The sequence below is a fragment of the Liolophura sinensis genome, chromosome 7 (genome assembly GCF_032854445.1).
Source record: "Liolophura sinensis isolate JHLJ2023 chromosome 7, CUHK_Ljap_v2, whole genome shotgun sequence".
Lineage (NCBI taxonomy): Eukaryota > Metazoa > Mollusca > Polyplacophora > Chitonida > Chitonidae > Liolophura > Liolophura sinensis.
This window is the reverse complement of record NC_088301.1, coordinates 1,795,610-1,815,379: the sequence shown is the minus strand read 5'-3', so window position 1 is coordinate 1,815,379 and position 19,770 is coordinate 1,795,610. Positions and strand designations below refer to the sequence as shown.

The following is a 19,770-nucleotide window of genomic DNA, read 5'->3' as shown; positions in this document are numbered from 1 at the left end:
TGTAGGTTTGATGAATCTATGTTAATGAACAGGTACATGCAGGTTAGATGAATCCATGTTAATGAACAGGTAAATGCAGGTATCATGAATCTAGTTATGTTTGTACAAAATTATTACAATCCCACCTGTAATTACTGTTACGTTTTCTTCCACAGTATATCTTCATCACACAAAGACGCACAAGCGCAGCACAGGTACAGCATTTGTAAATGGGGCATATGTACATGACTGTATGTACGTACATGTATTTGTACAATTGTGGGCTTATATATGTATGTAAATGAATGACTGCTACAGTTGGAGAGTAACAGTACGAATGATACAATGTCGACACGTGTACGTAAGTTTCAGTGTTTGTACATGTTTGTGAGAAACATGTTAATGCACTGCTGACGCAGTTGGCTTGTCACTGCACATGTATGTAAATGTGAACACGGTACATGATAATCACACGGCATTACAGCGTTCAGATTACCATCATCGTATGTGAAGGGCAGATTTATTGATGCACAGGTGTTGAGACGAAACACAATTTCAGTTTTGACAAGGTGGCCATGCGGAGACAAAAGAGGCTTTGTCACAAAATGAAAAGGTGACGGGATCAACGCGAAAAAAAAGCGCTCCTTCAGCGCTGATCACTTCCCATAAAGGCCAAGTAATGGTTACCACAGCAACGAGACTCCATCCACCATCACTGGCCTTGGCAACAGTGACGCATTTCAAGTTTACAATTATAATGCACAAAAGCCAGATTAGTTTGGACATTATACACAGCTATTATAGGCGGGAGACTTTGAGGTCTTGCGAGCACCCTTCAGGTACAAGGTCACATGCCAGACAATTAGGTCACAGTGGGTGCATTTCTTATCAGGATTTCAGCCATTAAGCTTAAGTATCTACCATTAAATCTTCCATATGTGTATATATCTCCATTTTTTTTTAAACAGAATAGACATCCACTTTGCTTTAATACACCCATGCACACATAATTATGTTTACACCACTTACAGGTAAACAGAAATAATATGAAAGCTCCTGGTACACAGTAGCAAACTTGATCAATACACATTCAGTTTCCTTTAAGTTTCTTCAATGTTGTTGTTTAATCACAAAATAGGTAACTCTTTATTTTTCATTACCACACTTTGCTAGCCAACAAGCATGTATATGACATTCCAGTACTCATGATTGGGGTAAGCCACATGTAGAAAATGTAATCTGCAAGCATTTTGCAAAACACATCAGATTTATTTTTTTTTTTTTTTTGATTGGTGTTTTACACCTCACTCAAGAATATCTGACTTATACAAACAGCGGCCAGAACTGAGCTGGGACCAAACTGGGCAGAGCCCAAAGCAAACCCACGACCATCTACAGGTTGCTGGCAGACCTTCCCTCGCATGGCCAGAGAGGAAGCCAGCATGAGCTGGACTTGAACTCAAGTTCAAGTCATTAGCACATGAATTAAGAATTAAGAATGTTCAAACACTCTCACTTCGCTCATGCTGAATATGGACACATTAAAAAAAGAGATGTTTTTTTTTCTATTTTGGACAAACATTTTGTGTTCTCTAAAAAGCATGTAGTTAGCATTTCCAAAAATTCAACAAAACTGGTAGAAGAGTCCAAATAGGCACAAAAAGTGATGGAGATGAATATCCATATGATGTTGGGACTTCTCAGTAAAAGTGACAAAATTCACAGTATTCAAGCTTAAAAAAATAGACCTACTTTGCATGAAACAAAGTCTTTGAATGTGCAAAGTGCAGAAATAACTGGAGGACAGAGCTAGTGATGTGAAGACTTTAGGTGGTTCTTTGCCCTACCTGCACATGCTACTGTCCGTTAACCATAACGCATGGAGAACGATACAGTGAAGACAGGCAGCACCAGTACATGTTCCTTTTACAGGTTGGTCAAAAATAAGAAAACCAAATGGATTAACCAAGTGGCAAAATGGGAAATTCCAAATTATTCCAACATAAATCCATCGGCCTGTTGTTCCAGAATCAACTACAACTTACAAGCTGTAACAGTTTAAGAGGCATTCAAAGAAATTGTCATTAATGGCATTCAAGTTAACAATGAGCCTGACATAAAAGGGACAAAAAAACCCCTAAGCACACAGTGCTTAGCAGGAAAATATGTTCTCAAATAGACACAGAGGCCAGGGTTTACTTGGAGTAAGAGTTTTTGTGTTTGTCCACGCATGCTTGCCAAAACGTCAGCAGTAGTATTATGTTCTTTGACAAGGACAATGGAGACATCTACATCAGAAAGGCTTGGTATTCTCATTTTCTCAAGAGCCGTATTCCAGCACCAATGCCTCTTTCAAAAACATATTAAAGGATTATCCATTTACGTCAGATTTCAAGTCTACACATGGCTGTGACACGCAGTGATGACGCAGGTAAGTACAGGCAGGGGGAAGCTGAACACGGCAGTGGAGAAGAACCGTTCCGTGTGACACAAAAGACCCCTGCAGAGCTCGCTTACACACGGCTTACCTTTCCTGCTTACCTGGAATATTGTACCCTGTCCCACCTCGTGGCTGATAACCACACTAAAAACACCTGAAGTCAGCAAAGATCCAGGGTTTTACTTATTAAGACTGTTTACACTTCCTGGATAAAGCAGAGCTAAATACGAACACCTACAGGTACCTAGGGAAAACACGTTTTAGATACACTGTCTACTGCACACATATATACAGGTGAGGCCCCTATTTATCGTCAATCCCTCTAACCGTTATACCTGGGTGAATTATATCTACATGTAAACTTATTCATCTGAGCAGACAATTCAAATTAACTCTTAAATAACCATTTCAAAACTGGGTTCAAAACTGGGATAAGTTCCCTGTTTGGTATTTTAATAATACGGCAAAATTACAACAAATAAAATGAGCACACTTTTAAGTCATTTCGTGGAATATATTCTGTTACACCTGTTACATGCATTAATGAAAACAGATCAAAGTTTCTTCTGACAACTAAATTCATCTTTTGCATGCTGATAATTCCGGTGTCCTTATCTTACTATACACACCTGTATCAAAGCTTTGGCCAATACTTCCCTTATGGATAAGAGTTGTTTTTCCTCTTTTATGTCTAATTGATACATTTAATACTTTGATACTTTCAGTTTTAATAGGAAAATTCCAATTGTTATCGCTTCGATACATGCATGCACAGTGCTTAAAATCTCCAAGGGCAAAGGGCAAAGGGCACCAAGGGCAAAGGGCACCAAGGGCAAAGGGCACCAAGGGCAAAACAAAGACGTAAATGAAACATAATACTTCTCCCTTACCCAGATCTTCAGGGAATGATGTCAGAGACCTGGATCATGTGACCTAGGGGTCACTGACATATATATTCAGGTATGAACTATTAATTCAGAAGATAACAGCTTTGTGGCCAGATGTTCGTACAGGTTACCCTCAATGCCTCCTTAACAACAGCGCTGGTTTGTTCACAATGTTCACATCTAAGTGATAACCAGGCATGTCTTGATGTTCTACAACTGTTTAAGTGGTATTAAGGCAACCTATCAGCCATTTACGAGAGACAAGATAGAGCAGGATATGGATGTTGATGTCACAGTTAGATGTGTTGTATCAGTTCATTGTTCTAACAAGCTCTTCAGGCATCCCTGTATATACTGGTGCTATGGTTGTACATGTACACGTATATTATTATTACAGGTATATTGTTATTACAGGTATATTGTTATTACAGGTATATTGTTATTACAGGTATATTTTGTATACGACACAAAAAATCAGGAGTATGTATGAACTCTTTTTCTTAGTTAAGATCTAGAAATTTAATTCTGAACGATATACCAATAACAACTGGGTAACATGGTAATACTGTAGTACTGTGATACAATTAGTCATGCAATAGTTACATATTTTGGCAGATTTAGCCAGAATTTGAAATCAGGCTGTCTCACTTCTAAATTTCCCATTAATTTTCCCTGTCTCTCCCATGTTAATTTTGTCAGAATAGGGTGTCTCAAAGACACCGAAACATCCTCCCACTCCACCCAACTCTCCCTTGCCAAATCTATTCGTACCTTTGTAGCTGTAACGTCTGAAAAAAGCAGGTGTTGGCACTTCAGGGCCCCTCCGTTATAATAAGTAAAAGCATGGTCCATGATAACAAACAAAATGTCAAACTGTTAGAGCCACTTATACATGTTAAACTGGTTGCCATAGCCACTTATACATGTTAAACTGGTTGCCATAGCTACATAAACTAGGCCTTTTATCTTTCATGATTTTAGACCCATAGGTAGAAAATTAAAATTCACTATTATAGTTCACTGGTGAAATCCATTCTTCACCAAATAAAAGAACTTGCCATTAATAAAGATGACACGCTTCACAGAACCAAAGCATTTCCAAAGATGAGACGTTTCCATGGAAATTGTCCAGATATACAACTCTTTCCTATACTGGTGCCTTTCTAAAGTTGGTCCTAGCAATGCATGCTCCAAAGTTCAAAGTTCCAATGTGAAAGAAATTTTATAATGAAATTTAAAACTTGATCTTTACATATGCATAGATATCCCTTAAACATATGTCTGACAGAAACCATCAGTGGGGAGAGCACTTGTTGGCATGGCGATGGCTGTCAGGCTTCTGTTTATTAAGATGTTTTGATGTTGTATAAAGTGTTTATGTGCTACCCATTTTCATCAGAGCTTAAACCAGACAGTATTTACATTTGTCAAACATTAAGCATTAAAATCAGCTCAAACAATTCATATCTAAATTTTTGTCTTAAAGAACAAATTAATGTCAGGATGCAAAACCTATAATACCAGACGGCAGAATTTACCTCATTCCATATTCCAATAATTTACCATTTCATTTCAAGCCACAAAATACACATAAGTCCCCGCTTTACAGAGCACTGCATACAGTGTAGTGCCTTGGGCACATTTTCCCACTGAAACAAACAATGTTTTAAATTTCTACACAGTTATGAAGTTTATAATTTAGGAGAGACATTCAAGTTTCTGAAGCAACATGATCATGATACCATTCTTTTATCTGTATTAATGAAACAACGCACGTAATGCTGAAGAAATGCAAAACTTACCCAGCATGCGCACATACAAGGCGGTCTTGTCTGAACGGTCAAACGATATCCCACCACGTCTCTGTGGAGTATAGAAAGGCTTATTTAGTATGCAGTAGTTAACCCAATGATATCCCACCACGTCTCTGTGGAGTATAGAAAGGCTTATTTAGTATGCAGTTGTTAACCCAATGATATCCCACCATGTCTCTGTGGAGTATAGAAAGGGTTATTTAGTATGCAGTAGTTAACCCAATGATATCCCACCACGTCTCTGTGGAGTATAGAAAGGCTTATTTAGTATGCAGTTGTTAACCCAATGATATCCCACCACGTCTCTGTGGAGTATAGAAAGGCTTATTTAGTATGCAGTTGTTAACCCAATGATATCCCACCACGTCTCTGTGGAGTATAGAAAGGCTTATTTAGTATGCAGTTGTTAATCCAATGAATGACTCTCCATGTATAGTACTGGGTGTTCCCTAGTTTGTGTGTAAGAATAGTAAAAAAACATGGAAGGATATGAACAAAAAGCTACAGTTACAACCCTCTATTTGCATAAGCTGGAAAAAAATCAATTTGACAAAATTTCAAAACCTAAAACAGCTCAAATTTAGACTAATGTACTAGTGATTTTGTAGAGATGGAAATCATTGAAAACCTTACAAAATGTATGCATCTGGCCAAGATATTCTAAACAAAACAAGGTGTGAAAGCTTATATAACACCAGAAAATTGAACTGCACAAGCACTTATAACCCCAATCTATTTTAATTCTGTATGTGAACATCGAAACAGTACACCATAGTTAAGGCTGAATACACAAAACCACAAACTGATCAATGTATAGACTGTATCAAAGCAATGCACCGAAGAAGTGGAACAACTAAAATGTTCCCTGCAGGCCTTTTAAATAAATTGATGAGTTCTTGGGACGATCAAAGCACGCTCTTCCTAGTAAATTGTTACCTTTTTACAACCATTAAATAATTAAAATAACTATTCATGCCAGGTTAATTCTGTTATCTCTCTCCTCTGTCCCCAAAATTGAATTCTGTAATCTCACTCCTCTGCCCCCAAAAGTGAAAAAACACATGCTGCTCACTCAAGAGAGCTTATAATTGTGGTCGGTGGAGTAGCATACAATAACTGTCTGAGCTGATCATCATTTTGTCCCAATCCACATACTGAAGATGTTGGGGATGTATGAGGCTATTTGTACATACAGTATCTGCAAATGTTAAATGCAGCCTATCCACCACCCCCCCACCCCCCAAAAAAAAGAACACACACACAGCAGGTAGATGAGTATCAGTTATATCCTGAGTATCAGTTGTCATATCATCTACAAGATACAAAAACACTTATTTCATCTGCAAGATTGTTCTACTGTTCCTAAACCAAAGAAAGGATACTTACATAAGTGTTACATATAAAAAAAAAATGCAAATATATTGATGAAAAAAAATTTTGAGCTGACACACTGACCAATGTAGAATGTACACAGTCCACCCAAGACGAAAATGTCAGCTTGCATGGTGTTAACCGACCTGCAGTGAAATGTCACATACTGGGTAAATGAGGCCTTATTTGCTATGCTTTCTCATACATGTACATCTGACATCTACCTGTAATCCAAAAATGACAGACATACACATGTACACACCCGGACCAGTAAAACAGGTGAAACCAGCCAGCTTTCTATACATGCTAGGCAATCACTCTTCACACTCCACACACCTACTGTTTCTACAGGTAACTAGGAAGTGTTTTAAATCAGACAACATACAGGTATGTAGTGTCAGCAGCCTGCATAGTCTACATGTATCTGTTGATAGTGGAATGTAGTTGACAATCTACACAGGTGACATGCGCCTGTTTTTGTTTACATCTGTCCTGAAGTAAAGGGTGCTGATATCCTATATAGACAGCTACAAAGTGTACTGATTTTTATATATCATGTAACACATGTAGCAGAAATTTTGTTTCTCGTCTAGTTTATCTCTATGTCTGTCCTGTTTCAAAGAGTTTATTGTCTATACAGGTACAGGTAAGTACTCCGGAACATCCACTACCTCTACCAGCAAGTTTGTTCCACCTCTAACTGAGCTCATAACTATATATTGAAACAAAGGGCTGATTGCCAATCATTACTTAAAATGTCCAGAACATACCTCTACCAGAGATTTTGTTTCACCTCCCATTGAGTTCACAACTGTATGTTTGGTCGAAGAGTTGATTGCCAATACAGGTAATTGTTACTTTAAATGTCCAGCACATATTTTACCTGTACCAGCAGTTTTGTCTCACCTCCCACTGAGTTCACAGCTATATGTATATACTGGATCAAATGCAGGTAATTGTTACTTTAAATGTCCAGCACATATTTTACCTGTACCAGCAGTTTTGTCTCACCTCCCACTGAGTTCACAGCTATATGTATATACTGGATCAAATGCAGGTAATTGTTACTTTAAATGTCCAGCACATATTTTACCTGTACCAGCAGTAATGTTGCACCTCCTATTCAGATCATGCCAACATGTATACTGGTGAGAAGGGGTGAATCCCCTGCGCATGGCGAGGTCATTTGTGTAACTGACTGTTTATGTAAGTGCTTCCTACCAACCATTATATTTGCACTAAGACCAACTACCACCAAGTACAGTCACGCAGATATATGTACTCAAACTGAAGTACTGTATGATGTGGAAGTTAAACAGGACGGAAATGAGCAAGGCAAAGTCTTAGAAACTCACGATCACACCATCCTGTTTAACCACATGTTTTGATATCTACTTTCATCATCACAACACAACAAAATAATAGATAAGTGTTTTGCACTCAGCTCTGTTTTGTGTATGACAGATTCTTGCAGTGAGGTTTTAACAGGTGCTCTGAAGGCCTTAATTCATTTGTTCTAAATGTTCTAAACTCATTCTGCTGATCCATAACAATGATGTAACAGCTCATCCAGCTAAGCTATAACAATGATGTAACAACTCATCCAGCTAAGCTATAACGATGATGTTTCAACTCATCCAGCTAAGCTATAACAATGATGTAACAACTCATCCAGCTAAGCTATAACAATGATGTTACAACTCATCCAGCTAAGCTATAACAATGATGTAACAACTCATCCAGCTAAGCTATAACAATGATGTTACAACTCATCCAGCTAAGCTATAACAATGGTGTAACAACTCATCCAGCTAAGCTATAACAATGATGTTACAACTCATCCAGCTAAGCTATAACAATGATGTAACAACTCATCCAGCTAAGCCATAACAATGATGTAACAACTCATCCAGCTAAACTATAACAATGATGTAACAACTCATCCAGCTAAGCCATAACAATGATGTTACAACTCATCCAGCTAAGCTATAACAATGATGTTACAACTCATCCAGCTAAGCTATAACAATGATGTAACAACTCATCCAGATAAGCTATAACAATGGTGTAACAACTCATCCAGCTAAGCTATAACAATGATGTACAGCAACAATTCATCCAGCTAAACTATAGCAACAATGTAACAACTCATCCAGCTAAGCTATAACAATGCTGTAACAACTCATCCAGCTAAGCTATAACAATGATGTAACAATGATGTAACAGCTCATCCAGCTAAGCTATAACAATGATGTAACAACTCATCCAGCTAAGCTATAACAATGATGTAACAACTCATCCAGCTAAGCTATAACAATGATGTTACAACTCATCCAGCTAAGCTATAACAATGATGTTACAACTCATCCAGCTCAGCTATAACCATGATGTTACAACTCATCCAGCTAAGCTATAACAATGATGTAATAACTCATCCAGCTAAGCTATAACAATGATGTACAGCAACACCTCATCCAGCTAAACTATAGCAACAATGTAACAAATCATCCTGCTGATCTATAACCATGATTAAACAACTCATCCAGCTAACTTATAACAAAGATGTAACAACTCATTCAGCTAACTTATAACAACGATGTAACAACTCATCCAGCTAACTTATAACAATGATGTAACAACTCATCCAGCTAACTTATAACAACGATGTAACAACTCATCCAGCTAACTCATAACAATGATGTAACAACTCATCCAGATAACTTATAACAATGATGTAACAACTCATCCAGCTAACTTATAACAATGAGGTAAAATGAAGCTACAACTGTCAGCATCTCTGCTATTACAGCTCAGACTTCTCACTCTCTCTCACCACTTAAATAAAACACATAACCTAGCCTATACCTGAAAACTTGAGAAGGTTAAAAGGTTTGCACCTGTGGTATAAGTTTGCCTGACAGTCTCACCTGACATCCATGCAGTCTGCCGATCAGTCAATCAGTCAGTCAGTCAGTGGGAAAAGCGCAGAGACAGCAGTGTGAGGAGCAGGACCAGCTCTGAAACTCATCCTCTATCCTATGCAGTCCACCTCTGTCTACACACAACCCTTGATGACTCTCAGCAGCCAAGGAGCTCATCAGTGAGGATGAAGTAAGGGGTAGGGGTAGAGAGGTCAGGAAGTGAGTTCCCTGTCCCCTGTGGCTATGTGATCACATGTTCTCAGGTACAAGGAGTGTATGGGGCAAGAGGACTGCACACAAGGATGTAGGTCACTTCTTACTCGATCCTTGTCCTCAGTTACTGAACATGCTTTTCCTCCGTAGGTCGTTGTCGTGTGACAATACTGTGTACATACTGATGTCTGTTCCCGATCTCCAGGTACAGTCATCTTACAATGCACTCATTACATGATCTCTGCTTACTCTACATATTTATCTCTAAATGATTTGTGTCTGGAGCTCATAGGTTAATAATATCGTACTCCAATCCTTTTTTTCAAAACTTCTGTATCCACTTTTCTCGTTATCACCTTTACTGAAAGTTTTGTCTCCATAACATAAAACAAATGAATGGGTCAGACCTGAGTCATTATAATAATAAATTATGTAATAATAAAGTATAAAGGAAATCCTGACATTTTACGTTTAAAAATGATAACTAAATATTAATAAAGAGCAGTAATTCTACAGATAGATAGCATGCAAAAGCAGATGTCACGGCCAGTCAAGCAATTTATCAGCCACAACAACACTTTTTCAACTCAGATAAGATGCTTTCAGAGAGGATAACATTTTTCACCGTCATGTCGGATAAGATGAATTCAGAGCTAGGATTGGATTTTTTCAGCAGTATGATGTTTCTTCAGCTATAAGGAGACCGAATCAAGGCACCCCTATATGAGCAAAGGAGAAATATTAAGATAACTACAACTGGCATCTCCCTCACATGTCCCGGGAAGAAGGCTATACATCAAGCATAACTGGCTAGTGACCAGGAAAAGTATGCGAGGTGAGAGCTCGGATATTTGGACAGGTGAGAGAGCAGGTGAGAGAGCAGGTAACCTCTAGGACAGGCCGTGATCTCCACCACTGGGTCATCGTGACGTATGATGATGTTCTCTATAGTTCTCATTTTCAATACGGATTAAGTGAAACAGATTTGTCCCAAAATGTCAAGTAAAAGGAGAAAGACACCCTCTGCAAGGAAAAATAAATTAGCAGTGCACAATTAAATTAAAGCGCTTTTCCAGCAGCATTGCTGGGGTCCATGCTACTTGTCTTTTCCCACATCTGATGTTAATAAAGTTCATGAAAATGGGATAAAAATTACAAAAACATTGGCAGGAATTATCTGGATTTGAACCACAGGCAGCTGGACAGTTTCAGTGACAAGTTTCATGTGCTCTTGCAGGTTGAATTTTGGAGAAAAATGGAACTATTTCGACAAAGTTTTTTGGTGATTACGTCAAAACCACAACTAGAACAGAAAAAATTCACTGACATTCATAATTCTGAGGTCAAGATATTCTCAGAAATTGTGCAGTATTAAATAATGATAATAATAATAATAATAATCTGAAGGCTATCAAGAGGTATCCTGCTAGGATAGCATGGACCCCTAATAACCCGTGCTCATGATGTTAGATGATGAGTGAGGGGAAAATTCCGACTCCCAGGCTATATTTTAAATGTAACTTAAAATGAAGGAAGGTTAAAAATAACTAATTAGCTAAGCACTATAAAGTACACACCTCTAACTCGATGTAACTGCAACCAGTAACATACACCTATACACATATTTTTGAAGTTTGTGTACATATAATTAAACGCTTAATATATAAAAATTAATACCAACAGGTTGTACTTGTAAGTTAATGTAAAATATGACCTTAAGTTATATAATATTTCTAGTCCTGCGTTCCTACAGTTCTGTAAATGAAAACTGCGAGAATACACACAATACATCTAGTCAGTTTTAACTATACACTTATAGATACAATTGATACAGTACCTTCATCTGCTGTTCATAGTGACATGGATTACCAGTGTGGCGTCTAGCCCTCATGTTATGTTATAGAGAACTGAGCCAGGTAGGTAGAATGATACAAATGATCAAGCTAGGAAACATGAGCCATGCAGTGTAGACAGTGACTATGAATGTAACTACATATACATTGTCAATTGTACATGACTTACACAGAGCCAACCTTCAGTATGACAAAGACAGCAGCAGAATTTGTGCAATACCTTGATGTCATATCCTGAAACACTAAACCGGGGCAGCAGGTACAGCTTCATTTTTCCTTTCGGTTCAGTCAGTGTCTGCTACAGTACTTCTCCTAACCAGATCGCAATCAGTCCACAAATACTCTGGCTAACTGATAGTGGATTACAGTGAACTGTTACTTATGTCACTTAACAATGCTTAGTCAGATGAAGTTACTGAGTTAACATTTATACTGAGAAATAGTGAGTCTACCACAGACCTTATAAAGACGAAAGAACTGACACCCAGAGGGATTTATTATGTCAAATATAGACACATGTTGTGCTGTAAAAGAGAACACACTGTTATCCATGCGTCGCTTATGTTGGCTTAAGGTGATTTACACGGATTACAACACAGTGCCACGTGCCTGTAACGCGAGCCAGTTTTTCTCGTGTCAGAGTGGACAATTAGCAGTGGCTACATTACACGCCACAGCGCCCAGAGCACAGTGAGCAAAGAGGCGAGGGAAAGCAGGACAACAACTGTGCACTTCAATGACACCATCCACTGGATATCAATCTTATAGATTTAGTCAACAGCAAATTCTCTACAGCTCTAAAATGAAAACTTATGTAAAACGGCTGGGGAAAAAAGCAGTCTATTTTAAAAAGTGGTTTGATGTTGATTGAGATGTACTTCCTGTAGGATGGGTAATTTACACAACATACAAACAGACTTCAATAGTGTGGTCACATCCATGAGCTCAAATGCCCCTCCATTAACACTCCCTTGTCAAACAGCCATATTTATCTATCTACATAACACACATTTCAATTAGTAACACACCATGGGTTTCACAAAACGACATTTTTGTGTGTGTGGAAAACTCCAATAGACAAGAGAATTATGGGGCATTAAAGCATTAGCCAATCACTATCAAGTATATTTTGGTTGAAGAGTTAAAAAAATAACTTTCCAGAGTAAATTAACAAAAATGTGACATAATCAGAAGGATAAAGTGTTTGAATGGTTAACAAATATAGTACCATGACCAGAGGTACATGTGTCGTATACAGATCTAAAAATGAATGCCTAATGTTAATATATCAATTAATGATCATCAGGTAAAATCATGATATGGTGTAAATTTCACAGCTGGTTAAGTCACATATATTACAGGCTAATGCATGTACAACTCTTTTATTTATTACACAATACTCTAAATTTTCAGCTGGTTCCTAAAATTAGACAAACATACACACACAAAAAGAATATTACCCACCCGACTATCCTAAAAGTGTCCTGCTTTACCCCCCCCCCCCCCTCAAAAAAAAAGTATGAAAACTTACTTGATTGTTTATATCTCTTGTGTGATCAGTTAACACTTGTTCATATAATAGAGAGATTTAGTTAAAGCTAAATATAAACTTCTAGGTTACACGAGTGTAAATGTCTGTGGTACAATGCCATACCGCTTCATGCAGCTTGCACTTTTTTCTACAACATATCAAAAAAATCAATCTAGCATGACCACCATTCTTTTGAGCTTTAGGTGCTGGATGTGAAGTCAGGGCATTCTGTTACCTTGGTAACCTCCAAGAGGGTAGGAAGTAACACGTTCAAAAAAGTCTTCAGTTCTATCCAAAACAGACAAAAATTCTGATATATTTTAACTAGGTGCAACTAGCAGTGCAGAAATTTATAGTGCATCAAAACCTGAGGATGGTCGTGGGTTTCCCCCGGGTTTCCTCCCACCATAGTGCATCAACAACATAAAATGCAGTGCAATCAGGCAGATATTCACAGTTCTAATTCAGGAAGTTTGGAAAATGATCCAACTTAATAATTAACAGTGTTACATGTTGGAAAGGAGAAAGCGGTGAAGAAAACATATTGGTTCTGACAGCAGAGAATGAAGTGTAGACTTACATCAGCCATTCTTAAAAAAACTCATGGGCATAATCTGACCCTATTGGCCAAAAAATAGGGTAGATCGGTTGGCAATTCTTACTTTTTACAATTTTCCTTCATAAAAAATACTGGGATTTAAAAAAAATTAACATGAAGAAAGAAAAAAAAACTCATCAGATTGATATCCCGAATAAAAACTAGGGAAAAGCCTTTTTTTTGTTTTGATGGCCATTTGACTGTACTTCATAATACAGACTTGTTTACAGAGTTAATACAGGTAATACTAACTCTCACTTAATTGATATAGAATATCAAGCCTCATGCTCACTGACATTTCTGCACTTTTATTTTGCCACAGTCTGGCATGTCTCATGTGTCGCTGTATTATTTAGTATGGTTCTGGGCATATAGGGTGTAACAATCGCGGTCGCCAAACAGTTGCACATGCATTGAACCATCTGCTGGTGAGACAATAGCCAAGCAACAGCCAGCCCTGACCTTTCCAGGACATCCTGACTACCATCAGATGGTTTTGTAGCACTTTCCACGGGGCCATTACTGTAAATGTTCTGTATTGCCTTACTAGGTTCATGGCTGTATATTCTAAATGCCAACCGTGTCACTGTTTAATCATGATTGCCCTCGAGCTTTGCTTAGACACCATCTACATAAGGTGTACATCCACACTGGTACACAGCATGTAATTGTCATCCCCTGCGTGAGAAGACAAATGGCATACAGCTTGTATATGATTCTCTGGTGAATAAACAGTGAAGCAGCTGGCTAACTGGCATGTGTTCCAAATGTTACGGTGTATTTCCATAACTGACATACTTTAATGCGATACCTGCCAATTTTGTATTTGCTTTTTACTCAGTTACAGTATTTTGCAGATCTGTTATAAGAGTGACTTGCCGAACCTAGTATACAAATTTTGTCAATTTACCAACATCTTTTATAATCTTGCTTTGAATGATTTTTTTTTTTTTTTTTTTTTTTGATTGGTGTTTTACGCCGTACTCAAGTATATTTCACTTATACGACGGCGGCCAACATTATGGTGGGTGGAAACCGGGCTCAGCCCGAGGAAAACCCACGACCATCCGCAGGTTGCTGGCAGACCTTTCCACGTACGGCCGGAGAGGAAGCCAGCATGAGCTGGTCTTGAACTCACAGCGACCGCATTGGTGAGAGGCTTCTGGGTCACTACGCTGCGCTAGCGCGCTAACCGACTGAGCCACGGAGGCCCCCTGCTTTGAATGAAGATAATCATTTATTTTTAACTGCTTTATTTCTCACAATTTTCATGCTGATCACATAAATGTATCTGTAAAATTGTAAAAGAGAATACATGTAAATTATAGCAAAGTTCTGAAAAACTATCACATACTGGCTACAAGTTTTTAGGCAATAAAAGATGATTTTATTAGTCAGAGAAACTTTAACTTTTGTACATGTAATACCTTCACATCAGAATGTATTCACTCCTGCAGTTGTTGATAGAACAGATCTATTATTGAATTGGACTGAAAATGAACCATTCCTTGTAAAGAGAGTAAAATTTTGTCAACTTCTCAAGGGCCCTCTATAGCAATTCATGACTAAGCACTCACAGAGTACATGTACATAATTCCTTTATTAAAACATTCAGGAAGTCAATATACACATATTCATAAAAAAGCAGCTGCAATCATTCAAAGTTATTTTAGTTTCTGAAGTAATGTTGCAGACACTGCGACCAAAAAGTTATTCCAAGCATGACAGCCGACTAAATAAGAATCACATATGATCACGCACATGATCACACACATGCTCACGCACATGATCACGCACATGATCACACACATGCTCACGCACATGATCACATACATGATCACACACATGCTCACGCACATGATCACACACATGCTCACGCACATGATCACACACATGCTCACGCACATGATCACATACATGATCACACACATGATCACATACATGCTCACGCACATGATCACATACATGATCACACCCATGATCACATACATGCTCACGCACATGATCACATACATGATCACACACACATCATCACGCACATGATCATGCACATGATCACACCCATGATCACACACATGATCACACACATGATCACACACATGATCACACATGGGGTCAAACATTGAAACTATGGAGTGAACACATTATAACTTATCAAAAAGTCCTTCATGACGAGTGACATAATGTCAATTCTTCTTTGGACTACTTACCAAACAGTCTGGATACGAGCAAAACTTGGTGGCTGGGTCTAAGACAGACCCTTGGTTGAACTAACTTAATTGTTCTACAGCTACATGTACAGGAACCTGTGTACATGTATTCTAACATTTTCCTCTATGTTCATTTCCAAGAAAATTAAATGTCCCGTCCACACCAATACAAAAATCATTCTGGAAATATTGCCTTTGAAATACATGCATTACCCACACTGGTTTAGTTAGCTGTTAACAAAGTCCACAACAAACAAACATGGCCACATCATCAACCCATAGTCCCCTCTGCTACAGCCTGGCAACTACAATAAAGCCTTTTCAGGTCAATGTAAGTCTGGTGCAAGAACAGACAACATTTGTAGATACAATTTAAAAAATACACACAGTATACTCATTTCCATTCTACAATTTACCTTGAAATACTAAAAAAGTGTATTTGTGGTGCAGAGATCTTCAGTGACTTAAGGCATCAACATCACAAGCAGCAATCCATAACAGTCAGACCAGAACAGCCTGGCTTTTGATGATGGTATGTACATTTGGCATAGCATCCAAAATGGAACAGAAGATTTGCACATGACTATGGGGAATTGTTAGCCATTAGCCATCTGTACAACTGCCAGACTTGCTGTTTTCAGGTAGACGGTATGGAACAAACAAGTATGCACATAGCTAACCTACCTAACGTTGATCCACGTGACAAATCCTAATCCTTCATAATCCAGGACCACTTTAGTGAGCAGTAATATTAACCTCGATGATTTGTGTTTGAACCCAACAAATATGTATGTATTTACTACATTGTCAATGCTAATAATCTTTTCTACGTCAGATTAACCTTAAAAATATCTCCAAGTTTACACTTGTTGAAAATCTGGCTGTGTAGTATGGCTTACCTACATGTATACCAGCACTGCATGGTAAGCAGATTGCCAAGCAGAACTGTCCATAGATCCACATGTACCGCTACCTCTAATATACAATACATGTATACAATACACCTGTTTTACAATGATACAACTTAACCTGCTTAACCTGCAAAACAGCTGATCAGATTATTATCAGATTATTATATAGCCCTATGATTATAGGTAGAAATAAAGGTGTTGTACAATCGCCAATACCTACACAATGTTCTCACCAGCTGTCCTCAGCAGGTGACAATTACCACCTGAGATTAACTAGCTGGCTTTCTCTAACACCATAACAATTTCACACATGATTCTGGAAACTCAAACACTTTGCCAACAAAGTGGTCATTGCAATGATGTATGGGAATTAGTTTTTATAATAGTGCTAATGATTATGAAACAAGACTACAGACCAGGTCACATGCATGTAGAACGTATTTAAATTGCAGTTATTTCAGAAAAGAAAAAGAGACAAATATGCTGGCAGAATGGTTTTAGTTGTTTACTTGACTTGTCTGTTTTATTCTAAATGACTCTAATTGATATATGGTGGTCAGGTGCACGTATGATTGGTGGTCATGTGCACGTATGACTGGTATATGGTGGTCAGGTGCACGTATGATTGGTGGTCAGGTGCACGTATGACTGGTATATGGTGGTCAGGTGCACGTATGATTGAGTACATGCATTTTAGATAACGCACATTTCTGAAAATTTTTCCTGTTATTTTTCTGCAACTAGCTGCCAGGCATGGTATAAAGTTAAGCAAAGTTTCAATGACTATTCTGATAATCTACCTAAAAACCATCATCTTAGCTGTGTTTGTATTCTAATTTTAGAATATTAAAGATCTACCATGTGCCATTGGTTGGTGGGCTTCAATGGCAGTTTAGTGAATAGATCCAGATCTATCAACCTTCATCACATTCTCAGTGCTTAGTTTAAAGGGTAAACATATTTCCTCTGAAAAAAACACAAAAAACCTTTTCAATTTCTACATTGTTGTATTCCACCTGCAGTATCAGACTCATTGGTAAACTTTCCGCTATACACGTACAACAAATCTAGTGTTACACATAGTTCTAATGTTATATGCATGTATGAGTAAAATTGAAAATCACAAAATTTTTTGCTTTCCTCGATATTATATGTATGATATCTGAAACAAAACTTGTAAGCTCATTGTTTCTAAACTGGAAACTACCACAAAGTAAATGACTGCAAGTAATTTTAGGACTATCTAGGACACATATGAGACGGTATAAAGATTCCCACATTAATGTCAATGTCAAAACTATAACAGCTAAAGGGGCATTTCTACAGGAATAATGCAGAATCATTAACTGTCTTACAAAACCCTTCACTCAATGCCTTGCGTATAGATCTCCTTCTTGATCCTGAGACAAAAACACATAAATCATTAACCAACATTAAGACAACATCAGCGACAGATCAGTGTTGAAGAGTGTATAACTAACTCCAAGGAGGTCTCACTACATGAACAAGTGTAAAACTCACTCTAAGGAGGTCTAGCTACATGAACAAGTGTATAACTCACTCCAAGGAGGTCTAGCTACATGAACAAGTGTATAACTAACTCCAAGGAGGTCTAGCTACATGAACAAGTGCATAACTCATTCTAAGGAGGTCTAGCTACATGAACAAGTGCATAACTCACTCTAAGGAGGTCTAGCTAAATGGACAAGTGAGGCTAGGAAGAGTGCATAACTCACTCCAAGGAGGTCTAGCTACATGGACAAGTGTATAACTAACTCCAAGGAGGTCTAGCTACATGAACAAGTGTATAACTCACGCCAAGGAGGTCTAGCTACATGAACAAGTGTATAACTAACTCCAAGGAGGACTAGCTACATGAACAAGTGTATAACTAACTCCAAGGAGGTCTAGCTACATGAACAAGTGCATAACTAACTCCAAGGAGGTCTAGCTACATGAACAAGTGCATAACTCACTCTAAGGAGGTCTAGCTAAATGGACAAGTGAGGCTAGGAAGAGTGCATAACTCACTCCAAGGAGGTCTAGCTAAATGGACATGTGAGGCTTGGAAGAGTGCATAACTCACTCCAAGGAGGTCTAGCTAAATGGACATGTGAGGCTTGGAAGAGCGCATAACTCACTCCAAGGAGGTCTAGCTAAATGGACAAGTGTATAACTAACTCCAAGGAGGTCTAGCTAAATGAACATGTGAGGCTTGGAAGAGTGTATAACTCACTCCAAGGAGGTCTAGCTACATGAACATGTGAGGCTAGGAAGAGTGCATAACTCACTCCAAGGAGGTCTCGCTACATGAACAAGTGTATAACTAACTCCAAGGAGGTCTAGCTACATGAACAAGTGTATAACTCACTCCAAGGAGGTCTAGCTACATGAACAAGTGTATAACTAACTCCAAGGAGGTCTAGCTAAATGGACAAGTGTATAACTAACTCCAAGGAGGTCTAGCTACATGAACAAGTGTATAACTCACTCCAAGGAGGTCTAGCTACATGAACAAGTGTATAACTCACGCCAAGGAGGTCTAGCTAAATGGACAAGTGTATAACTAACTCCAAGGAGGTCTAGCTAAATGGACAAGTGAGGCTTGGAAGAGTGTATAACTCACTCCAAGGAGATCTAGCTACATGAACAAGTGAGGCTTGGAAGAGTGCATAACTCACTCCAAGGAGGTCTAGCTACATGAACAAGTGAGGCTTGGAAGAGTGCATAACTCACTCCAAGGAGGTCTAGCTAAATGGACAAGTGAGGCTTGGAAGGGTGTATAACTCACTCCAAGGAGGTTTAGCTACATGAACATGTGAGGCTTGGAAGAGTGCATAACTCACTCCAAGGAGGTCTAGCTACATGAACATGTGAGGCTAGGAAGAGTGCATAACTCACTCCAAGGAGGTCTAGCTAAATGGACATGTGAGGCTTGGAAGAGTGCATAACTCACTCCAAGGAGGTCTAGCTAAATGGACATGTGAGGCTTGGAAGAGCGCATAACTCACTCCAAGGAGGTCTAGCTAAATGAACATGTGA

General features: G+C 38.4%; 1 protein-coding gene across 3 annotated transcripts in view; it reads right to left on the bottom strand.

The window, feature by feature from the left end:
* Positions 1-19,770, bottom strand: part of LOC135470051 (high affinity 3',5'-cyclic-AMP phosphodiesterase 7A-like) — a 96,499-nt gene that overhangs the window by 29,359 nt on the left and 47,370 nt on the right. Inside the window, exons 1-2 of one of the 3 annotated variants that reach the window (XM_064748761.1) lie at positions 11,463-11,550; positions 5,109-5,169 (exon numbers count right to left, since the gene is read on the bottom strand). In XM_064748761.1, coding sequence (XP_064604831.1) covers positions 5,109-5,169; positions 11,463-11,516 — 115 coding nt within the window. In that variant the 5' untranslated portion in view covers positions 11,517-11,550. Of the gene's footprint in view, positions 1-5,108; positions 5,170-7,374; positions 7,427-11,462; positions 11,551-19,770 lie in introns of those variants that run through there. The other 2 variants (XM_064748763.1, XM_064748762.1) reach the window with 2 other exon arrangements.